Here is a 26,255-nt window from a genome sequence, read left to right as displayed (position 1 = left end):
CCTTGATTTTATTTTTTTCTGACAACTCTCACTTGGACAGGAAGTGATGGGAACTCATAGTGGAGACATAGAGAACAGTCAGCACCTGACAAAGATTCTATCCCTTCTCCAGTCCAATAAAACATTTTTTCTTTTATTTTTTTTATAGTGGTCAGTGTCCCTATTAGATTTCCCCTTGTATCCATTTCAGCACGACACCCGCCAAATAGACAGGGAATCCTGCAAAGGGTCTAAACCTTCCGCGTTCAATATAAAACTGAAGCAAATGTTTTGGCTGGAGTTGGGCTTTACATTTTTTTGCAGTTACTTAGTCATACTAAACACACACTCTTTAATTTACTTTGTCCCTTCTATTTCTGTATGTGGATGATGGCCCTGTAATTATTTTAATTAAAAAAAAAAAAAACAAAGTACCTTTTTCCTATGTGATATACAGCTGTCACATGACCCAGATCTTTCCCAGCCTGTCTGCAGGGAAACCTAAGCAGGAGGAACTTTTAGTCCTCTGCTGCTGGTCACATGTTCAAAATAAAAAAAATCAATACGGGGAGGTGAAGCTTCCATCAATCTAGATGTAATATCCCACCCCCATTGTGTTTAGCTAGGTAGTGGGCATGAAGGAGGAGGGAGGGAGTGGGCTGTCATTTACCACTGTCATTTACCACTCTATAGTCACATGGGCTGCTCAGATGTGATAGGGAGGAAATGCTCAGCATAGAAACTCACTGAAAATTGAGCATGTGCTGAGTTGCCACCACAAAATCCCTAGCTGAATTGGGGACATGAACAGAAGGTGAATTTAGAGAGCATCAGGATCAAACAGTTTTTTGCAGAATACAGAAAACAAATCTCATAGTGACTGAGTGAGTATGAACAGCATGTAATACAGCATCCGTTGATTGTTTTTATGATGTGGGTTTAGTGACACTGTAACTTGAAACAAATTGAAATTAATAAGCTGCTAATTACATAACTGGACTTAAATTTCTTGGTAGCCAACCAGTTTTTTGTTTTTAATCTAAATGCTCTGTTTTTCTGCTTCTGTCATGTGACATTAACCATTTCAACCCCAAAAGGATTTGCCCCCTTAATGACTAGGCTATTCTTTACGATACGGCACTGCGACTCTTTAACTGACAATTGCGCGGTCGTGTGACGCTGTACCCAAACAAAATTGACGTCCTTTTTTTCCCACAAATAGAGCTTTCTTTTGGTGGTATTTGATCACCTCACCTTATTTTGGTGGTATTTGATCATTTCATGGATATGCTGGTATCAGGGTGATCGGCCGCCCTGATACCAGCATATTCATGAAATCAAGTTGAAAGGTTTATTCCCTGTGGGACAGAGCAGCTGTTTTTACCCTCCTTGGCCTGTAGGCACTTTCAGAAAAGGAATTTTTCAGGTGGCATTCTTAAGTTTGTTGCTAGCATATGAAGTGTGCATCATGGGGAGGATACTCGTGCCAGTCCACTAATTTGTCAAACTTCCCGATGTAATAGGGTGTGAATACAGGGTTATTTTCGGTACACAGACACCTCATGAGAGCTCTTGACGGGCTCTGAGGACTCCTTGGAACTGTGACCTTCTTAAAGGGTGGTAATGTAATAAGGTCCTACAAAAGCTCCAGAAGAAGCTACAATTGTGGTAAAACATATAGAGGCACCTATTCTTTTGTATCCCGACCACTGAGCTCTGTTGTGCTCCTTTTTTTTTTTTATATATTAATTGTTTTCTTTTTATATTTGTTTAATTATATATTTTTCTAATATCAATCTTTATTGATTGTCTGCACCTTCAAACTCTAAATCTGTCTCTGTTAATATTGCTGTAATGTATTCTTTTGTTCCGAGCATGCGTAGTCGTGATCTTCTGAATTTCTGTACTGGTTAAACATACATCGTACGACCCTGTATCGTACAACAGTGGTTCTCAATCCTGTCCTCGAGTACCCCCAACAGGCCATGTTTTGGGAATTTCTCTTAGATAAAATAGCTGTCCAAAATACCAAGCCATTGACTCTGATTTAACCCTCCTGGGTACTCCCAAGTGTGGCTCGGGGTTAAATTTCAGTACCATTAGCGGTAACACCGAGCCACACTCGAGATTGCATTGCAGAATCCTGGTCCAGCATACTTACCTTGTCACCAGGATCCTGCGATGTCCCCCCCGCTGTGTCCTCCGCCAGATCTTCCGCCCGATGCTCTGTGTTCCGGGCTCCGTTCCCTGAGAGTGTCGCGACGCATGGGGGTGGAGCCCGGCAGCAAATTCAAAAAGTACAAAAAACATAACACATACAGTATACTGTAATCTTACAGATTACATTACTGTATCAAATAATTTCACCTCCCTTTTGTCCCTAGTGCTTTGTCCAATGCCCTGCATGCACTTTTATATTACAGTGGAACCTTGGATTATGAGCATAATCCATTCCAGGAGAATGCTTGTAATCCAAAGCACTCGCATATCAAAGCGAGTTTCCCCATAGCAGTCAATGGAATGGATTATAATTTGTTCCACATTGACTTTTATTGTATGCAGTACCGCATGTGGCCAGAGGTGGGGGGGGCGCCGGAGAGACTCGGAAATATTCGGGAATGGAGTGTTTCCGAGTGCATCCGAGAGGCTCTGAACAGCTCCAAGTGTCACCGGCGCCCCCGCACCTCTGACCAGATGTGGTACTGCACACCGCTGAGGCTTGAATCCTGCTTGTTTTGCAAGACAACACTCGCAAATCGAGTTTTTTTTTTAAATAATAGCTCGTATTGCGAAACGCTCGTTAACCGCGTTACTCGCAATCTGAGGTATTACTGTATATGTATGTGTGTGTATGTATATGTGTGTATGTATGTGTGTGTGTGTGTGTGTGTGTGTGTGTATATATATATATATATATATATATATATATATATATATATATATATTTATTTACTGTTCTTTCTGCCTGTAAACTTGAGATTGTCCATAGCAACCAAAAAGTATCCCTTTTACGTCAAAAGTGGTTTTAGACCAGCTAGAAAACAGCGATAGTAAATTAGAACACTTGCAGAATTGCTCAATAGTGATTCGTGGGGAAATTCATTTTATTATAATTATTTATAGTTATTTGTTATATTATAATTTATGATTTCATGTTTCAAACTTTATCATACCCGGGATGTCTACTAGAATCTTGTTTTAGACAGATTTAAGTGAGTTATTCCTAAGAATTACAGGCCTACAATATAAAACGTCAAATTTCTATGCAAAACAATGTACCGCTTTGAGATTAAATATTCTGACATAATCATACCGCCAGGGAGGTTACAGCACCTGTGCAAGACAAAGGAAAGCCTACAAACATGGCCTGTCGGGGGTACTTGAGGACAGGGTTGAGAACCACTGTCGTACGAGAAAAATGTTTGTGCTTGTCCCTTCACATATTGTTGGATGGATGTTGTGATTGGCTCTCGAAAGTTATGTACTAACGATCAGATTATCGTACGATCGCTCCGAAAGCGATTTTAGTCAACCGATTTTGCAAGTCACCTCTGGTTATATACTCCCCTTGCTGTAAATCTTCTCTATGGCTGTTGGTGCCTGCACAGTGAATATGGCCATATTCCTAGCATGTTTTTTGTAGGAGTATGGCCCCAGTCAATTCTATGAAGACGAGCTCCACAGGCACAAGAGAGTAAACACTTTGGGAGGCTGCCGCTGCCAGGCAGACGTAAATGGAAACCTGCTTGAGGATCATAGGGGTTCGATTAGGTTGGGGGCCTAAAGAGGGTGGGGTTGTGTATAAATGCCAATCTGTCCTGTAATGAACTCTACTTTCCCCTGCATTATTAATCTATTAAAACACATCACTGGGTATTTGTTATATTAGGTGTTTATTTATTAGCCTGTAAAAGATTAGTTAATGCGTATACATTTTTGTCATTTGAGAATATTGTAATGTGGAATCTACATTTGTCGTTATGGGGTTTATTTACTAAAGCTGGAGAGTGCAAAATCGGGCTCACTTCTGCATAGAAACCAATGAACTTCTATCCTCAGCTTGTTCAATTAAGATTTGGCAATAAAACCTGGAAGCTGATGGTTCTTTGTAGAAGTGAGCCTGATTTTCCATTCTCCAGCTTTAGTAAATAACCTCCTTAGTGAGCTTTGCTGTAGTTTTCCAAAATCAATTTAGTAATGCCTTTGCAGTTTCCATCTGCTGTTTTAAATTTGATGTCCGTACTATAAATTTATTTTCATGGATATTTTGAGCCTTCCGCTAGTTCTTTGTAGACTGTAAAAAGCATGGATGTTACATTTTCTAAAGCATGCTTTTCATGTTTAAAATACACTGTGTTCAGCAATTTGTGCGAAATCCATGAAGCACAGCATAGCCAAGAGAAGGCAATTTAAATGCGGTCCTTCTCATCACATACTAAAAACACAAGGAGTTTATTCATCATTTAAGGCTATTGAGTGGAGCCATGAAAATCATTCCTTTTATGCTTCAGAGGTCAACCGTGTATCCAAAACTGCTGCTTTGCAGCACATATACAGTTTAAATACAGAGTCCTTGTTTAGCTTCCATACAGCTTTTTAGCTTTGTTAGTTCTTATAAGGGTTGGATATGGTATCTATGCCTGCTGTGGAATAGGAGCAATGAGACTGGATAACCAATCAAGTTCTGGTGAGGAGAACAAAAAGGTCTTAGATGATGTTTGACTTTAAACAGAAAGTATTTACAAGTTCTCTTGTTCATCACAAATGCACAAAGCAGGCTGGTTAGCCCTCATCTGTGCAATACTCAATGGACTCCTATAGCATTATATAGTTATAAAATGCCAGCAGGAGGCAGTATAGTGTGCCAGATATTCATGTACTGGGAATTTGTCTGCAGTCTAACTGGTCTTACCTGTCCTCCTACAGCTTGCCAGCAGAAGTCTAAGGCATCAAGTAAAACCCACCATGACAATGAAACTTCACCTGAAGCAGAACGACGATGTCAACACCAGTGTATTACAGACGGACCCCGCCACACTAATCCATATCATCCAGGAACTGGAGCAAGCTCTCGCAGAGATGAAGACAAACCACTGTCGCAGAATTGTGCGCAACATTAAATAAACTGTTTGGCATTTCAGGCCTTATGCTCAGAAGTTGGAAGATAAAACTGTTCTTGTTGCTCAGAGCAACCAATTGGGATCTCTTTCTAATGTGTCTTATGCATAATGGGAAAAAATGCATATACTGTGCAAGTGTTTTTTAATTCGGGATCTGAATGCAGCCGCAATGTTTTCAATTGAGCCATTCACACAGGTGTGTAAACATGAGCTGCTTTCAGATCTGTATCACAAAATTCATCAATCTGAGAACATGCGATTATGCATATAAACACATGTATACACGTTTGTTAAATTAAGTCTAAACAAAGGGGGAAAATAAATAATGATAAACGCACGTTAGGTACGCATTCGCGTCTTTACAAATTTAAATGCATCTATATGCAAATATCTTACTGATCATTATGGAGGAACTTTTCTCCTAGAAAACACATGTAATAACCACCGTGTGAATGAGACCATAATGTCAGTAAAGGCAGTGGGCAATAAGAACAGCTTTCTCTTCAAAACAATTATAATCCTGAGGCCTCATTGTCGGTCTTATATAGTAGCAAATGTACAGATAAATGAACAATATTGTTTCTATAAAGCACTTAAGAAGTTTAAAGTGACATTTCAGATACAGTGTGTGTGAGTAGTGTGATCTGTTTGGGACAAAGCTGTCACCTTCTCATCTGATAAGACAGCAATGGTAGGTAATGATGATGATCTTCATTGCAGATTGATCCATGTGCCATAAATGGTTTTGTTACATTACGGCAGACTTGTAAATAGATACATTTCTAATGGTTTATAAATGTTTCTTTCTTCCTAGAATTATCTTTTGTATTTCATTTCAACCACCTGCCACCCCGCTCCTGCAGATATACTGCGGCACGGGCACACATACACACACACACACACACACATATGTGGGCCCTCCTGTGATGGACACAATGAATTACTGGTAATCGATAACTAGGTTATCATATGATCACTTTGATTGGTCATAGTAATCACATGATAACAATGTAAGCCACCTGTCATGAATGACTTTCCATTCATTGACAGCTTGCTTACGGTTGTGATCTCTTATTGGCCCAAAGCAATCACATGTTACCTGTACCATGTGATTTGCTTGGCCAATCGTAGATCACAACTAAAAGCAAGCTGTTCATGAATGGTTAACCCATTCATGACAACTAAAACTATTGCTTATAAAGTGATCATCGCTGTATAAGCAATAACCGTGTAAAGGAAAAAATCCATGATCACCCCTCCCCCACAGTAGTACAGTGTCACTATAGTGATACCGAGCTACCCTGATGACAGGATGTAAAAAAGAAAAAAAAAACCTTGAATAAAAAAAAATTTTTTTTTTTTTTTAATTTTTACATACAGTCAGCAGTCAGTATCCCTGATCACCATCACATCAGTTATATGATGATGCTGTACCACACTGGTGACAGTAAAAAAAATATATATAATTTTTTTTTTTATTTATTTAATTTCTTGAATTTATCAATTTTCAAATATATATAACATAGTTTGCAGACGCTATAACTTTCACACAAACCAATTAATATATACTTATTGAGATTTTTTTTTTTTTTTTTTTACCAAAGACATGTAGTAGAATACATTTTGACCTAAATTTTATGAAAAAAAATTGATTTTATTGAATATGTTTTATAACAGAATGTAAGATTTTTTTTTTTTCTTTCAAAATTTTCAGTCTTTTTTCGTTTATATAACAAACAAATAAAAAAAAAACCTGTGGTGATCAAATACCACCAAAAAGCTCTATTTCTGTGACAAAATGATATATATTGAATTTGGGTACAATGTTGCATGACTGTGCAATTGCCAGTTAAAGTAGTGTCATTTGGATTGAACTTTAAGTCACAGCCCAATTCAAGAGCACATTTCACATATAGGGTTGGTCAGTCTGATTCCTTACCCTTACGCCCTGTACACACGATAGGATTTTCCGATGGAAAATGTGTGATAGGACCTTGTTGTCGGAAATTCCGACCGTGTGTAGGCTCCATCACACATTTTCCATCGGAATTTCCAACACACAAAGTTTGAGAGCAGGCTATAAAATTTTCCGACAACAAAATCCGTTGTCGGAAATTCCAATCGTGTGTACACAAATCCGACGGACAAAGTGCCACTCATGCTCAGAATAAATTAAGAGAGGAAAGCTATTGCCCCATTTAGAGTCCGTACGTACGTGTTTTACGTCACCGCGTTCAGAACGATCGGATTTTCCGACAACTTTGTGCAACCGTGTGTATGCAAGACAAGTTTGAGCCAACATCCGTCAGAAAAAATCCATGGATTTTGTTGTCGGAATGTCTGATCTGTCTGACCGTGTGTACAGGGCATTACAATGTGAAAATAAATATATGATTTAAAATTTTGAACAAAGTTATGCTGTGATAAAAAGTCAGGTTGGCTAAAAAGTAAAGAATATGACAATATGTTTTCTTTTTTTCCACCTCTGTGTGTTTGCGCACGTTAGAGAGCTGGACTGTTGCTCTCCACAGATTGCATTGACCTGTGTCTCCAGCCTGCCACCTGCACAGGGTAACTTAGTACAATGTTGAGAAGGAGCACACAAGCAAAAAAATAATAGCACCATATTCTTTACTTGTTACTCAGCCTGATTGTAAACCAAGAAAATTTTTTTAAAAATTTGATTGGGCTATGAGGGCCCCTTTACACCGATGCTTGCACATTGCTTCATGTGACACGTTGCCGTTTTTTTTTTTTTCCCAAAAAGGTTTTATTAATAGATATAAACCATGCAGATTATAACAAAGATAGTAGTAGTACATTTTTAGCATAGTAATAATAACGTTTTGCATAGAAATTTGAGTGTGACGTTGGCATTTTTAATGCGTGGGTACACACTGGGGGGTCCCTTAAAAAATGAACATGAGCACCAGAACAACGCATGTGCAATGTATGTGTCCACGTGCATGCAAAAGTAGGAATTGGCCTAATGCAAGTTATTAAAAAATATACTTTTTGGGACTCCCTGTGTGGGTTGCCTCCTTGTACTCTGGTCTTTTTCCACACTCCAATGGTTAATTGACTACCGTCTAAATTAGCTCTGGTATGTGTGTACAAATTGGCTATGCACATGTGTTAATACATTCTGCATGCTAGTCCCAAGCTCCGTAATTGCGTAGGGGTGAGGAAAGACTTGGCAACCTACCTTGTGAAAATTTCTCTAAAAGAAATTCTATAGACAAAGGCTCTCAAGCATATCAGACAAGGAGCCAAGAGAGCTGGCCCATAGACTTGGCAAGTGTTGGATACAACTGAACAGATATACATAAATTCAGTGATTTCAGTGGGCCATTAATGCATGTTAATTACAACACAGGTATATTGAAAATAATGTTTTTTTTTCCTCCTTGCATTTGTAGTGTTTTATTGAAAAAAAAAAAATCATACAGAATATATACCTGATATATGACATGCGTCATCCAGGATAAAGCAAGAAATATTGCTGGCAGGCTTGCCACTTAGCAGAGCCTTTCCATGGTAATCCGTCAGTAGTATTTTGACAGCAGCTCAATGCCATCTGCGTGTCTGAGCCTTCAAATTAGTAAGAAGCATTTGGCAGCCCCTCCAGGAAGAGAAAACAATTGTCAGAAACAGTTGCCAGCAAAAGGTAACTCTGAGGTCTGCAATGTCCATTTGTCATGTCTCAGCTGCTTGCAGTGCTACACAAGATACCTGTTGCTAATAATACACGATGGATTCAGCGGAATGTGCTCTGTCTTACTACTGTGTGTAGTACACTGACACAGCTAAATCTAAAGGGACAAGTCTATCACAGCATAGCATCAGAATAGGACACCTGTCTGTGTTATGTCCTCCTGCAGAAACAATATCAACTACTCTGTTTAAAAGCTAAACGCTGTCAAAATGCAGCATGCTTGTGAATTAAACCAACACATGGGATATGATTTCCCCCCCCAAAAAAAAGGCAATACAGCAAAAATCTGATTATTAGCCTTCAGCAGCAAATCTTCATTGTTACCTTCACTAGAAGAAATGTAATAAGGAACATGACTGGCTGCTTAACTGAACAAAATGGCATTACAGCATTCAAATCACTTCCTCTAAGCGCCGTTTGTATAGACTAGCCTGTGACTGTACAGGGAAAAAAGAAACAGCACAGTGATATACTCATCTCTCTGTCACTCTGCTTTCTCTTCCTATCAGAATGCTTCTTGTCAGCACACAACCTGAATGGCTCCTTGTGCTGTTTTTTTAACATTCACACTCCAGCCCTGCTGTACACGGACTGTAAGATGATCGCAGGTCAAATACAGGTATGCACACTACATGCATTTCAATAATACATTCAGGGCCAGTTCACACCAGAACACAGTGTGTGAAACCTGCTTTTTTTTGTGCATTTCCCACATTGCACTTGCAATCTGCAGCGGGTATCAGTGCAATGCCAATGACACCCCAAATGCAGTGCGTTTGCCTGCGCCTGATCGCATAGTACAGAAGTACTGTGTGATTCAGTTGCTCTGCGTTTTGTAAAGTAGTACATGGGCTACTTTTGCTGCGGTCTGGTGTGATTTGAGCCCATTCAAATGATTGCGCTAAAATTGCACTGCACCCAGATCGTACCGTAAAGCACTATGCGTTCCTGTGTCATTCATGGTCCTTAATGATGTATTCATGAGTATAATTTTTTTATTTCTGCCTGGAGTTTAGCTTTAAATATGTTATACTGTGGCCTCTTCTCTTCTAGGGATTTCATTAGATGTAAGACCTGATGGAAACCCTTTTTTTTTTTTTTTTTGGACAGAGTAAGGGAAGTTATAACCCCTGTCAGTTGTTTGTCCTATTGTGCAGATTTCCCTTCCCTTTCTGTCCCAAAGCCACAACAGGAAGTGGAAATCTCTCCAAAGAGAGGAAATCTCTGGTTGTCACTATAACTAGTGTCCCTGTTGGAATATTTCTCCCCTATTCCTGTTCTGGGGACCATTTCTTTCATGGTCACTCTTGATGATAATGGTAAACAGGACAAATAGAGGGTGAATTTCCATAACGCACAGACAGCAATAAAAATTGACAAGTAATCGAACCCCTCTCCACTCTATCCAGAACTATGAAGCACTTGTAATAAAATCTGATTTATTTATTGTTTAAAGCAATATTAAACCCAAAAACAAAAAATTTAATATATTGCAGCCTACCAGTCCTTAGATGTGGTAACTGCATTAGTGTTTTTTTTTTGCCCCTTGTTTGTTAACCTGGTGATCAGGCCAGTATCGCATTTCCTGTCTTGGGGTGTCTCCACTCTGGGTGGAAGAGCATCAGAGACACCTTTGGACAGAAGCATTGTTTAGGGAGAGGGTAGTGTACTAGCAGATTCAGATAGACTTGACTAACAAATGAAAGCTGAACTACAGTAAATACTTTCTAAGTTACACCAACTGCGATAAAGGTTTTACATAAATTAATAAAAACTGATCATTGTAAGCACCTCTGTCAGTGTTTGATGGATTGTCTCAACCCTCTAATTGCCACATTTGCTGCACAGCTTGGTCTGTTAGAACTAAACCCTCCTATCCTTTACAGCCAAGGCAGACACTGTTTAAGCCTCTGTTTGATCTGCACTTACCCTGGTGCTGCACATGTGATCAGTTATGACACCAGCTTCTTTGATGGCTTTATAGTTTGAGAACTCAAGAAACTGTGACTGTTCTCATTTGTGGCTTGCCTTGAGTGAACCTGTTTTGGGAAACCATTGAATCAATGTTTAATTCCTTTTAAATGAAGTTGCATAAACAGACTTATTGGCTGGATTACCAGGTGAAAATAACAAAACAAAAAAAACTAATACAACCACCACATACGATAGGCAAACTGCAATATAATACTTTTTTGTTGTTTTTGGATTTAACCACTTGCTTACTGGGCACTTAAACCCCCCTCCTATCCAGACCAATTTTCAGCTTTCAGCGCTGACGTACTTTGAATGACAATTGTGCGGTCATACAACACTGTACTCAAATGAAATTTTTTATCATTTTTTCCCCACAAATAGAGCTTTCTTTTGGTGGTATTTGATCACCTCTGCAGTTTTTATATTTTGTTAAAAAAATGTAAAACCGTTAATTTTTCTCCTTCATTTATGTACGCTGATGAGGCGGCACTGATGGGCACCGATGGGTGGTAAAAATGGGCACTGATCGGTTACACTGCTAGGTGGCACTGATTGGCACCACTGGTGGGCATTGATAGGTGGCACTTGTGGGCATTGATAGGTAGCACTGGTGGGCACTGTCAGGTGGCAATGGCAGATGGCACATATGAGGCAGAATTGCCTCTTCCTCTTTGGGATTGATGTCCCTTGCAGATAAGCCGGTGATCGGCTTTTTTTTCTCCTCGTGCTATCAGCGCGAGGAGAAAAAAAAACGATCACAGAGCTTTTGTTTTGATCATGTGATCAGCTGTCATTGGCTGACAGCTGATCACGTGGTAAGGGGCCGGAACCGGCCCCTTACTTGAATCAGTGATCACCCGAGTCTCCGTGACTCGGTGATCACAGCGCGCAGGGTGTGTGCACAGGGGAGGCCATCGTAAGACGGCCTCCCAGATATTCAGGTCCGCGCTGTGGCCGTCATTCAGCTATAGCGCAGATGTCAAGCGGTTAATCATGCTTTAACATCAATGTATTGTTTTGAGTTCAGACTTACTTCCACTCTGATTACTAATCATGTCAGAGAAGAGTGTGTTATTCACAGTCGGATACTCTAGGGTTCGTGTACACAGGGAGGTTGAAAACCTTTTCTGAACGCTGGAAACCGATGGTGAAAAATGTCCATTTTAAAGCTTTTACATACTGAGTTTATGCGAGTTTAGCAGCAGTTATGAGCATTTGAAGTTAGAAGCGTTTTTTTTAGGCTGGGTTCACACTAGTGTGATTAGGATGAGGGTTTCCCCACATCCATTCACACGAAAGGAGATTGTGACCGGCTCTCAATGGAGCTGGTTCACATATCTCGGGGGTGGCTACAGAGCGGCTTGCACAGAGTCCTGTGCATCTTTGGCTCTGTTTCAGGGCCGAATTCAGGGAAAAATTTGTCCCTGAAACTGAGAACAGGGACACACCGGACCCCTGCTGCGAGCCGAATCCGTCTTAGACGTGAACCCAGCCTTAAAGATAACCTTAGGAGACCCTCCTAACCAGGGTTGCCAACCTCCGACAGCATTTTTTACTGACAAAACATGGGAAATTTACTGGCAGAGCACCTTTTTTTTACTGACAACCTGAGAAATTACAGAACTCCTATTGAAAATGAACACAGTGAATATTTGAACAGTATAAACATGATATGAAAACACTGATAATACCTATAACAAAGTAATTTTTTTTATTTACACTTAAAAAGTCAACACAGCATGAAATTATCAGCCCCTGATATTTACTGGCAGTTGTAAAAAAAATAACAGATTTTTACAAACTGTCAGTAAATTTACTGGCTTTGGCAACCCTGCTCCCAAATGCCCACAATGCATGAAAAACAAGTATTATTTCAGCCATTCTGTGAGAGAAGAGAGAGCAGTGTGCGGTCTTATTTTTTGTGTTTTTACTTTGGATCCCATCATGAGCATGTGTGAAGAAATGCTCCTGATGTTGCTGAGGTTCCAAAGTCGTAGAAAATTGCATCGCTACTGAATTCATCCATTGATGCAGGCAGCAGCAAGCGATGAAATGTGTGTTTTTTCAACATTTTCATATGTTCAAAAATGATCAGAAATTTGTTCCCCTTTAATAGCACTTATAAAAGCAAACGTACATAAATGCGGTTACAAGCATTTGGCGTTTGAAATGCTGGTAAACGATAGTCCTGAAGGCAATTTTTCTGCTTTCAAAAAAATGCCTGTAACCTTAACTGCCTCTAAACTACTTATAAACGACTGGGTATACATGTACATATAAGATAAGTTCAGATAAGTGCAGCTGCAGTGTACATGAGGCCTAAAGCTGCCCATAAATGGATGGAAATGTGGCCGGACTAATTTTGAGATATATATATATATATATATATATATATATGGGCCCTGTGGCTGTAGCCTGCAATGCTGATATGTGTATTGTGACGGCAGGAAAGTCTCTCTGCTGTCAGAATACAATGACACAAGTGGGAAGATTCCCCCATCTACACATTGGAGGGAATTGGGTCGTTTTTTTTTCATTCAACCCGCTGGTTGGATGAAAAAACGGACTCATCTATGGCCAGCTTTAGATGCATTAGAACAGCCTTTCTCTACCTTTTCAAGAACCCTTGAAATAACGTTCCAATCCCTGCTAAAAATGATTATATCTACAACTCATAATACATTAGTGTGATGGTCTGTGGGAAGAATGTTCCTTACATTTGTGGTCATTGGGAATAATTACCCCCTTACAGATAACTAAAAGGGTCAGTGGGAACTAAATAAAAGGCGGAAATTTCTCATTGCTCAAGGAACTCCTAGCAACCTCTGGAGGAACCCTGGTTGAGAAGCCCTGCATTAGAAACATAGAAGAGACGACAGAAAAAAAAGACCAAGTGGTTCATTGAGTTTGCCCCCCCTTTTTTTTTTTTCTTTCATACACAAACATTTTTTTAACTTTTTTGTCTGAGTGTAGGTCTATGTTTGTTCCAAGCATGTTTGAATCCACCTCTGCTGAGAGTCGGTTCCAAGCATCAACTACTCTTTCAGTAAAATAATACTTTGGAAGATTAATTTTGAACTTTCCTCCAATTAGTTTGCCTGACAATCACAGGCATGACTCCTAGAGGCAGAGGCATGATGGGATTTGCAGGTTCACCACAGCTGGAGTGCCGGGGTTGCCTATCCCTGCCCTGGAGAATAAAATGGCGGTCATTGCAATACTTTGTCGCACCGTATTTGTGCAGCGGTCTTACAAATTATATATATATTTTTTTTTTTATATACACTTTTTTTAAATTAAAAAATAAGAAAACAGTAAAGTTAGGCCAATTTTTTTATATTGTGAAGGATAATGTTACACCGAGCCGAGTAAATTGATACCCAACATGTCAGCCTTCAAAACTGCACCCACTCGTGGAATGGCGACAAACTTTGACCCTTAAAAATCTCCATAGACAACAGTTAAAAATTTCTACAGGTTACCAGTTTTAAAATACAGAGGGGGTCTTTTGCTAGAATTATTGCTCTCGCTCTGACAATCGCAGTGATACCTCATGTGTGGTTTGAACACCATTTACATATGCGGCGCGACTTGCGTATGCGTTCGCTTCTGCACGCGAACTCGGCGAGGCGCTTTTTTTTTCTTAATTATTTTTACACTGTCCATTTAAAAAAAAAAAAAAAAAATTGGGGTCAATTTTATTCCTATTACAAGGTCCTCTTTAATGTGAGATCTGGGGTTAAAAAGACCTCAGATCTTACGTTTACACTTAAAAGCAATAAATTAAAAAAAAAAAAAAGTCTTTTTTTTCCCCAATAAAAAAAATGTTTCTCCTTTTAAGACTATTGGGTGGAAGTGACGTTTGACGTTGCAGCTATCATCCTATGGTATGGAGCAGAGTGGGGGCCATCTTTCCCTCACTCGGCATCCAGCCTCACAGGAGAAAGGACCTGATCGTCTCCGTTGCTATTGACAGCTCCAGTAAGCGGCGGAGACCACCGGGGAGGGGCACCTCTCCTGCCGTTGATAAAAGTGATCTTGCGGCGAATCCGCCGCAGAGACCACTTTTATATGAAAGTGGACCGCTGCTGTTTAAAAAGATATCGGGGTTATGGCAGCTATCTGCTGCCATAACAATGGTATTTAGCGTCAAACACCTGACATATAACGATGGTGGGCGGTCCGTAAGTGGTTAAAGGTTACAATCCTCTCTTCCCTTTCCCTTCTTTCCGCCAGACTGTACATATTAAGTTCCTGACTTTGCTATTAAGCTTTAACAAGGCTCATAAAGTTTAAAGGATTCATATTTCTGTTCATCCAGTTTTAAGATTTACACAGTCCTGTCATGCTGTGCTGTGCTGAGAGATCCTCTTACTAGAACATTCTTTTTTTTTTTTAAATCTTCCCATAAGATATATATATATATATATATATATATATATATATATATATATATATATATATATATATATATATAAATTTAACATTATTTATGTGTGCTATTTACTTGTAAAAGGCTCCCTTGCGTAGAACTTAAAATGCTGTAAGACTGCAAATGGGTGCTGCCCCAGCAGACTCAGAGCTGTCAATCAAGTGACACTATTATATTCCCCTTTGCTCCTCCCCAGCAGTAATATAAAAGTTTTTTTTTTTTTTTAGTTTGTGATGTTACGGAGGTGAAGTCTACAACCTTCACTTCCGTAACATCACAAGCTAAAAAAAAAACTTTCTCTCTCTATTTCTCTAAAATGTGCCCCTTTTAAACTAATGACCAAGCTACTCCCTCGTTATCTCTCACCTTGACTATTGCAACTCCCTTCTCATTGGCCTGCCTCTCCATAGGCTATCCCCTCTTCAGTCTATCATTCAGTCTATCTATCTTACCAACTGCTTAGTGTCTACCACCCCTCTCTGCCAATCCCTCCACTGGCTTCCGATTGCCCAGCAAATTGGATTCAAAATACTAACAACTTACAAAGCCATCCAAAAACTCTGCCACAGGCTACATCACAAATCTTGTCTCCAAAAATTACCCAATCCGTCCTCTCAAAACCTCCTGCTCTAAAGCTCCCTTGTCTCCTCCTCCCACGCTCATCTCCAGGACTTCTCTGGAGCCTCTCCTATGCTCTGGAACTCTCTACTTCAGTCTGGTTGGCTATCTCTTACTCTGGCTGCCTTTAGGCGATCCCTGAAATCTCAACTGTTCAGGGAAGCCTATCACACCTCCAAGTAACTACACTTTTATCACTTCCATCAGCTTTTCCCCCACGGTTGTACCTCGTGTACCACTTGCCCCACCCTATTAGATTGTAATCTTTTATGAGCAGGGCCCTCTTAACCTTCTTGTAGTTTATTGTATTGTAACTATACTGTCTCCCTTTATATTGTAAAGCGCTGTGCAAACTGTTGGTGCTATATAAATCCTGTATAATTATAATAGGGAGGTTAAGGGAAGGGTGGAAGTGCTGGGCCATTACAGAGAGTGACTAGCTGCTTAAGGACCACCCAAAGTACATATACTGTGGCAGGGTGGCCCTTAAGTGAAAAATCAAGTCCCTGTACGTGATTCCTTTCTTTGGCTCTGGGGCGTGCGTGCCACCGGAGCTCTGCTCCCGCTGTGATTGGACACAGTGGGAGCCAATCAGTGATCGTTTGGCGAGAGGCAGAACGGTGGTCTGCCTATGTAAACAAGGCAGATCGCCATTCTGCTAGTAACAAAGACAGAGGTCTTGTGTTTCTGCTAAGCAAAAACAATTAAAAAAAAAAAAAAAGGTCCATAAATCTATCCTATAGTTTGTAGACACTATAACATTTGCGCAAACCAAACAATATATTTTTTTTTTACCAAAAACATAGCAGAATACATATTGGCCTAAATTGATGAAGAAATTCGATTTTTTTACATTTTTTTATTGGATATGTTTTATAGCAGAAAGTAAGAAATTTTTTTTTTTAAATTGTCTGTCTTTTTTTGTTTATAGCGCAAAAAATAAAAACCACAGAGGGGATCAAAATACCACCAAAAGAAAGCTCTATTTGTGGGAAAAAAAGGACATCAATTTTATTTGGGTACAGCATCACATGACCATGCAATTGTCAGTTAAAGCAGCACAGTGCAGTATCGCAAAAAAAGGCCTGGTCAGGAAGGGGGTAAAACCTTCCGGAGCTAAAATGGCTAGACACTTCCAGAAGTGGAGAGGGCAATAATGGTCAAGGAAAGAGGGAACTGCACCAGGGAGATGACCAGTCAAGCAATAAATGTAGGTTATCTTAATGCACCAAAGCTGTGAAGGTGTAGCTCCATTTCACCTCTTCCTTTCAACATACTCCTTCTCAGCACATGTGCATGCAGCACATCTGATTGGTTCCTAATGCTACCCTTTCCTCTCCCAGTCTGCAGGGCTGGTGCAAGGATTTTTTACACCCTAGGCGAAACCTAATTTTGCCGCCCCCCCGGCTCCACCCCCTTTTCCCTGCCCATGTAAACTTCACCTTTTTTAATGAAGCGCTCTTCAAATGCAGCCTCACCAGTGCCCCTCAATGCAGCCTCACCAGCGCCCCCCAATGCATCCTCACCAGCGCCCCTCAGTGCAGCCTCACCAGCATTCATCAAATCAGCCTACCAGCGCCCCTCATTGCAGCCCTTTCCAGCGCCCCTCAATTCAGCCTCACCAGCATTCATCAAATGCAGCCTCACCAGTGCCCATCAAATGCAGGCTCACCGGTGTCCATCAATGCAGCCTTACCAACGCCCATCAATGCGGCCTACCAGTACCCATCAATGAATGTTTGCTTGCGTCTATTAATTCGGGAGTCAGGACACAGACACAGCCCCCCACCTGCTGAGACTTAGTTGCTTGCTGCAGAGAGAAAAGAGTAGGAACACCAGTGGCGTGGCGCCCTAGGCGACTGCCTAGTTTGCCTAGTGGTAGCACCGCCCCTACCAGTCTGTACAGAGAATTACAAAAGGCTGCTATTTTTTGTGTGCTTTTATATCTGCCTGGAGGTCAGCGGCAAAGGAGAAGTAAAGGGCTATGAAAAAAAAAAACAATATCCATACTCACATCTTTGATATAACAGGAAGTGTGGAGAGGATATAGGACTGAATTTGAATTGTTAACCATATAATGTTTTTTTACCTATTAGATATAACAAAATGCTTCCAGTGATATAATAAACTGACCACAATAGAGTGAGCAAGAGAAGTTCATTGTAAGCTCTTACATACACTTTAACATACATGACCCAATTATCAACTCTTGCATAGATGGCTAACATACTGTAGCTTGCAATGCATTTAACGTAACCAATATTGTGGAACACCTGATCAGTACCCCCTCCCCTCACCCCAGCTGAACATGTCATTCCTATCATTCCTCTGTTCAGTGCTTATTCCCATCCAGTCTGCCCTACTGTTAATCCTGCATGTGTTGCTCTATAGTATCATTGGGGACACCTGTCTCAGCATCATCTGTTCCTTAACACCCTGCAGCCTTCATTTAGACAGGAGGTCTGTAAAAGCACTGGCATACTTTGCATAACATACAAACCAATAAGAAATAACACATCTACAAACATATCTCTATCTTTGATCGTAGACAAATGATATTGGGACTCCAATGCAAGGAAGATCACTCTTTACTACAAAGCGCAAGAAAAATGCCTACGTTGTACAGAGCCGTAAAGAATGTTATTTTTTCTAGGGGAGTGTTGGCATCCTTTTCTGCTGTGTTCATGATTTGTCATTGTACCCAAGTATCCTATTTGTTTTTTTCCATTCCATATACGAGGGGCGTTCAAGTCAAACTGGGACTTTTAAAGGGTTAAAAAAAGATGCTAGCGTGGAGCTACTACACATAGGGGTTGATTTACTAAAGCAGTGCGCTGTCAGTAGAGGCGCAACGTACATTTCCATATTTATGACATTGTGCACTGGTAACAGAGCTCGAATCCACCATTTTCTATAGTGATCTCGGCACACGGGAGAATGCAGTCTGTGCGCCACTTTGGACATCTTACACGGCATCTCCAAATCAATATTAACATAAGATGGAGGTGCCAATATTATGGGGTGATGTGAGGAAGTTTAGTAACAACTGCCCAAGTAACAAACATGCCTAAAATAGAATGAGACAGTAACTTTTACAGAGATAGCCTGCTGTGCCTGCAAGTACATTTAGAACCGCGTGAGATCCAGGTAATCATTGCGCATGCGCAAGCAGCTCTTGCATTCGTCGTCATGAGTTTTTTCATTACATGCCCAAATTCTTAGTAAATGTTAAGCAACGTACATGCAGTTTCATGGGTTGTAAGGGCGCACCTCTAATCCTGACTAATTTTTTTGAAGCTGGTTCACCTTTATGTTTTTTTAGGAGATTTGCACACAAGTCATGTTAGCATGTTACGTTTCCAACATGTGACATGCACCTTGTTAAAATTATGTAAAAAGAGGGTTGTGTGGAAGAGGCCCTTGTCCCCTTGAATATGGGAACAAGGTGGTTGACTTTTGGAGTGCCTGAGCCCCTCCTGCCCCCAAGCATCCACCCCCCCTTTCATGGGCCAACTTGTGTGTTTGTGTGTGAACAGCACTTAGATTTTTCTGGGCATGCTCAGAAGAGTGTGTTTTTTGGGTTAGTAATTTTAAGGATATCCTTAACAGGTGTACCCACTTTAAAGTAATGTCTTGACATTGGGTGAACTTGCATTTTGTGGGTTTCATGGACTGTGCATGTGTTTTGAATTGCCTCATTAGCACACAAACCTATGTTATATAAAACTTGCAGATAGCATTCTTTACTTTGCCCTGAAAAGAGGACAGATTGTGTGTGGGGCAAGAGAGTACATTTGGGCGGCCTTATATAGTTTGTAACACATGTATTTTCTGTTTGTATTTTGTTTGTTATGTCTTTGCAAAACAGATTTTTTGTTTAGAGCAAGTGTTTTAGAGCAAGTATTTTTTTATTTTTGTTTGTATTTATTTTTTTTTTTGGGGGGGGGGGATTTTTTTCCCTGAAATATTTTTGATGTCGTCAATATGTGTCGTTTGTAGGTTGTTAGTTTCACTTTGATTTAATTGTCTGTGCTGCATTATTTTGCAAAATCTTACTCAAGATGTCATTACTAATGTTTAAATCCTTAAGAGACTGTCTGCTTGTGGGCGCAGTCCTTTTAACTCCTGTTATTTTCCTCTGCAAAATGGTCAGACCTTAAAACCATATTCTGTTAATGTCTCAAATTAGCATTCATGTGTTTTTGCTTTCCTTGCTCTTTTCCAAGTCCTTTTTGTTGACCAATAAATCTTGTAGCAAATTTTTATGTTTTATGTGTTTGGTATTTGTCTTGCAGATGCACGCTCAATCCAATTAATGCATTTTACACTCCCTCCTAAACAATTTTCCTGGGACAGATTTCCCAACTGCAGCCTAACTCCTTCCGATCCAGGCTATAGCCGAATCACGGCTACAGCGTGGATCTGCTTTGCCGGGAGGGCGTCAATAGACGTCCTCCCCTTTGCAAGCTGGCTGCGCCCCCCCTGCAGGGGGCGCGTGGCACGCGCTGTGATCACCCGAGTCAATGAGACTCGGGTGATCACAGATTGGAGTAAGGGGTCGATCCCGATCCCTTACCATGTGATCAGCTGTCAGCTAATGACAGCTGATCACGTGATGTAAACAGAGGATCGGTAATCGTTTTTTTTTTTTTCTTTTCACGCTGATAGCGTGAGGAGAAAAAAAAGCCGATCACCGGCTCCTGTTGAAGGGACATCGGTCCCGAGTAGGGAGAGGCGAAGCCGCCTCATGTGCCCACAGTGCCCACCAATCAGTGCCCACAAGTATATCAGTGCCACCTAGCAGTGCTGCCAATCAATGCTATCACTGCCGCCCATCAGTGCCAGCTATTAGTGCCCATCAGTGCAGCCTCATCAATGAAGGAGAAAAATTACCTGTTTGCAAAATTTCTTAAAATATAAAACGGTTTTGTATTTTTTTTTTTTTTTAATTCGTTTTTTTTTAATTTAAAAAAAATAAAAATAAAAAACCCAGAGGTGATCAAATACCACCAAAAGAAAGCTCTATTTGTGGGGAAAAAATGATACAAATTTCATATGTGTACAGTGTTGTATGACCGTGCAATTGTCATTCAAAGAGTGACAGCGCTAAAAGCTGAAAATTGGTCTGGGCAGGAGGGGGGTTTAGGTGCCCAGTAAGCAAGTGGTTAAATAGGCTGAGTGGCATAGCAAAACAAAAAAAGGTGTGATTTGTCTAAAAGCTATTTTAGAACAGTGAATCTCAACCTGAGTCCTCAAGTACCCCCAACAGGCCATGTTTTGGGAATTTATCTTAGATAAAATAGCTGTCCAAAATACCAAGCCATTGACTCTGATATAAAGCACCTGTGCAAGATAAAGGAAAACCTGGAAACATGGCCTGTTGGGGGTACTTGAGGACAGGGTTGAGAACCACTGATTTAGAGCACTGAGCTAAAATCTAGCTCAAGACAATCCTATTATCCTAATTGTGGGCATTTGAAGGAAACCAAGTGAGTGTTGGAACCCCTGCCTGTCTTTTTAGGTTGGGCTTTGTGTCCCTTTTCTGAAAATTAGCTTAATTTCCTGTCACATAGCCAAACAGGAAGTGAGGGTAAAACCCTACCAATGTCTTTCCTTGGGGACACACAGGTCAATCTAACTAGTGTCCCTATTAGACAAATTGCACTCTAGCACTTTGCTGTGTACACCCCAAATGATTAGGTATTTTGGACTTCACGGTTTTACTAAAGGCAAATCCACTCTGCGCTATAAGTGCACGCACTGTTTGTAAATCTGAGGGGAAGCGCTGCTGATTTTATCATCCAATCATGTAGAAGCAGAAATGCTGTTTTTTATTTTCCTTGCATGTCCCCCTCGGATCCCCAGCGACTGCACTTCTAAGTGCACTTGTAGTGCAAAGTGGATTTGCCTTTAGTAAATAAACCCCAAAGTCCAAGATACCTAATAATTAGGGGTGTACATAGCAAAGTTCTAGAGTGCAATTTGCCTAATGGGGACACTATTTAGATTGACCTGTGTGTCCCCAAGGAAAGACATTGGTAGGATTTTACCCTCACTTCTTGTTTCACTAGAAATATTTGTTAGTTCAGTCCTGGAAATATGCATCTGCTTTCCTATTATTCGCCAATAAACTTATAGGCCTGCACCTAGATGCGCGACCGCTGTGTACTTCTGCTACATTCTTCTCACCAAAATGCCCCCTTACTGTTCTCTGAGGAAGAGATGATCCTTATTTGCAAATGAAGATAATTTTTGATTTATTTTTTACATGGGGTGGTGTTTGTGTGGGCCATGTGTGTATGTTTAAATGATTTTGCCTCAAAACACACACCTACTTCCTGTGTACAGATTCACTTCCGGGTCAATGTATACTGCTTCCTGCTTCAGTGTGTGTGTATATATAGATATAGATATATTGATGTAGGTTCTTGTGTCCACCAGCAGAGAGAAGTTGGGTAGATGCCACACTCCCAATTCTGGAGGCATAATAATGGTCTAGCACAGGGGTCTTCAAACTGCGGCCCTCCAGTTGTTTAGGAACTACAATTCCCATCATGCCTAGTCATGTCTGTGAATGTCAGAGTTTTACAATGCCTCATGGGATGTGTAGTTCTGCAACAGCTGGAGAGCTGTAGATTGAAGATTCCTGATCACTCTAGCATGTCTTGAAAAAAGGTGTGTTCTCATGTGCCTTGTATAATGCCCAAGAAATATCGTTTGGAAAATACAAGTGGGTCATGGCACATCTATTTCAAAATTTTGCACTTAAGATTGTCATGCACTATGCAATCTGATTGGCCAATCTCTGTACAGCTTGAAATTTAGGCAAAATAGGTAATAGGAAGATACATTTGAACAATTAATTCAAATTATAGGAAATCAAACAGGCTCTTGCACTAAATCTAATTTATTCAAGATCTAACTGATTGCAGTGTTTGGTCACCTTTTAAAGATCAAGATCTGAAAATATACATTTATTTTGTTTAGAAACACTTCTCTGTTCTTTGAAATGTATTGAAAGATTTGGGTAAAAAAAGAAAAAAACATTTCAAAGATATATTAGAAGTAATAGGAATGAGATTAGCATCAAAAGGGTTAATTAACTGAGAACACCTACTAATTGCCTAACAAGACACATCCAATGAGATTACATTAACCAATTGTATTGAGCGTGTGCTATTATCAACGAGAAAACCGCAGTTACCCTAGCGCCAGTTGCAGTTTACATACGCGGGTATTTATTATCGCTATTTGCGCTTCGCCGTGCGCCGGGTTCCCGCGTTCAGTTAATGATTTTCTGGCGCACCAACTAATGTATGAACTGGTGGAGCGCCTTCTTCTTAGTGAATGATCCTCAGGCCCCATTTACACTTGATCGTAGCAATTTCAGGCAGAAAGTCGCACGATTTTGCTGCAATTTTGTACAAGTCAAAAGGTCACCAATGTAAAAGCAGAAAAACGCCCAAATCTGCCTAAAAAAAAGTTCCAGAACTTGTTTAAGTTTCAAGCATTTTGGAGCTTCTGGCTTCAGGCGTTTTGGAGTGGAGATGTGAACCATCTCCATAGAGAATAATTGATTTTTTCCCCTCAAGCGTTTTGTAGCTTCAGGTTTCAAGCTACAAAACACTCAGGTGTAAATGGGGCCTCAAAGTAGTAAGTAGAAAGTGTGTCCTATTACTGATAGGTGGCGCACATATTGCGGGTCAGTCCAAAGACTGTTATTCAAGATGGCAGACAACAGTGTTAGTGCGTGCATAGAACAGTGTGTGATGATAAAGTTTCTTGTGAATGAAGGCATAAAACCTGCAGGTATCTACAGAAGACATCAAGCACAGTACGGTGATGAGATGCTTAGCCGCAGTAAGACATTTTAATGGTGTAAACATTTTAAAGTTGGCCGTAGGTCCGTCAGTAACGATCCCAGCAGTGGTAGTTCCTAGCCTACAGCAGTCATTCCTGTGAACATTCAGCGCGTGGAACGCCTGATCCTGGATAATGGATATATAACCTATCATGAAATTGCACAAGAGGCGAATCTTCCTGTGGGAACGATGAACACAACGTCAGTCCTAGGATGGTTCAAGCTTACAAATCTTTCTATGCCGAAGCTTTCCAGGCATTCATTAAATCCTGGGATAAGTGTATAAATGTAGCAGGGGAGTATGACAAAAAATAAATGCGGTTTCTACTCCTTGAAATATGTTCTTTTATTATATAAACTCAAAAGTCCTGGTTTGAATTCCCCTCGTATTGTTATTAATATTTTAAAAAGTAAAGTAGCAGATGCATATGTGAGATTCAGTTTTCAGTTGACTACTGTGTAATCAAAGCAGACACAACATATAGGAAATAAAGAATAGGCTTACTAACAAAAACAAAATGTATTTTCCTACACAATTTCCAGGTAGAGAAAAAAAATACACTAAAAATTTGCATTAAAAACAGAGGTTTAATTGCACAGCAGATATATGTGTAAGCTCTATTGCCCCTCTGTATAATGTGGTTCAAACTCTAATCTATGAGAGCCTCCATGATGGAGCATACAGCATATAGCAATGGGTAGGGATGAGCTTCAAATTATGCGTCGAAACACTGGCTGTTCGCCTGTTCGCCGAACAGCGAACAATTTGGGGTGTTCGCGGCAAATTCGAAAGCCGCGGAACGCCCTTTAAAAGTCTATGGGAGAAATCAAAAGTGCTAATTTTAAAGGCTTATATGCAAGTTATTGTCATAAAAAGTGTTTGGGGACCTGGGTCTTGCCCCAGGGGACAAGGATCAATGCAAAAAAAGTTTTAAAAAACGGCCGTTTTTTCGAGAGCAGTGATTTTAATAATGCTTAAAGTGAAACAATAAAAGTGTAATATTCCTTTAAATTTCGTACCTGGGGGGTGTCTATAGTATGCCTGTAAAGGGGCATATGTTTCCCGTGTTTAGAACAGTCTGACAGCAAAATGACATTTCAAAGGAAAAAAAGTCATTTAAAACTACTCGCGGCTATTAATGAATTGCTGGTCAGACAATACACATAAAAGTTCATTGATAAAAACGGCATGGGAATTCCCCACAGGGGAACCCCGAACCAAAATAAAAAAAAAAAAAAATGATGTGGGGGTCCCCCTAAATTCCATACCAGGCCCTTCAGGTCTGGTATGGATATTAAGGGGAACCCCGGCAAAAAAAATTTTTTAAAAATGGTGTGGGGTCCCCCTTAAAATCTATACCAGACCCTTCAGGTCTGGTATGGACTTTAAGGGAAACCCGCGCCAAAATTTTTTTAAAAATGGCGTGGGGTCCCCCCAAAAATCCATACCAGACCCTTATCCGAGCACCCAACCTGGCAGGCAGCAGGAAAAGAGGGGGGATGAGAGAGCGCCCCCCCTCCTGAACCATACCAGGCCACGTGCCCTCAACATTGGGAGGGTGCTTTGGGGTAGCCCCCCAAAACACCTTGTCCCCATGTTGATGAGGACAAGGGCCTCATCCCCACAACCCTTGCCCGGTGGTTTTGGGGGTCTGCGGGTGGGGGGCTTATCGGAATCTGGAAGCCCCCTTTAACAAGGGGACCCCCAGATCTTGGCCCTCCCCCCTGTGTGAAATGGTAAGGGGGTACAAAAGTACCCCTACCATTTCACAAAAAAACTGTCAAAAATGTTAAAAATGACAAGAGACAGTTTTTGACAATTCCTTTATTTAAATGCTTCTTCTTTCTTCTGTCTTCTTTCTTCTATCTTTCTTCTGTTTCTTCATCCATCTTCTTCCTCTTCTGGTTCTTCTGGTTCTTCCTCCGGTGTTCTCGTCCTGCATCTTCATCCGTGGCGTCTTCTTCCCTTCTTCTCCTCGGGCCGCTCCGCATCCATGATGGCATGGAGGGAGGCTCCTGCTTTTTGACACTTCTCCTCTTCTGACGGTTCTTAAATAACGGGGGCGGGGCCACCCGGTGACCTCGCCCCCCTCTGACGCACGGGGACTTGACGGGGACTTCCCTTTGGCATTCCCTGTGACGTCAGAGGGGGGCGGGTCACCCATTACGTAACCTCGCCCCCTTCTGACATCACGGGGAAAGCCACAGGGAAGTCCTGTCAAGTCCCCGTGCGTCAGAGGGGGGTGGGGTCACCAGGTGGCTCCGCCCCCCCCCGTTATTTAAGAACCGTCAGAAGAGGAGAAGCGTGAGCCTCCCTCCATGCCATCATGGATGCGGAGCAGCCCAAGGAGAAGAAGGGAAGAAGACGCCATGGATGAACATACAGGACGAGAACACCGGAGGAAGAACCAGAAGAACCAGAAGAAGAAGAAGAAGATGGAGGAAGAAACCGAAGGAAGATAACATTAACATTTTTGACAGTTTTTTTGTGAAATGGTAGGGGTACTTTTGTACCCCCTTACCATTTCACACAGGGGGGAGGGCCGGGATCTGGGG

At 40.9% G+C, this 26,255-nt stretch overlaps 1 protein-coding gene across 1 annotated transcript in view; it reads left to right on the top strand.

Annotated features, from left to right (window-relative positions):
- COMMD2 (COMM domain containing 2) overlaps nt 1-5,915 on the top strand; it is a 48,313-nt gene extending 42,398 nt beyond the window's left edge. Inside the window, exon 5 of the mRNA XM_073625924.1 lies at nt 4,906-5,915. Within this exon, the coding sequence (XP_073482025.1) occupies nt 4,906-5,103 (198 nt within the window). The 3' untranslated portion in view covers nt 5,104-5,915. The remainder of the gene's footprint in view (nt 1-4,905) is intronic.
- Nucleotides 5,916-26,255: the final 20,340 nt, after the last annotated feature.

Source organism: Aquarana catesbeiana, linkage group LG04 (genome assembly GCF_042186555.1).
Source record: "Aquarana catesbeiana isolate 2022-GZ linkage group LG04, ASM4218655v1, whole genome shotgun sequence".
Taxonomy (NCBI): domain Eukaryota; kingdom Metazoa; phylum Chordata; class Amphibia; order Anura; family Ranidae; genus Aquarana; species Aquarana catesbeiana.
The sequence above is the reverse complement of the archived record's forward strand: the minus strand, read 5'-3'. Positions and strand labels throughout refer to the sequence as shown.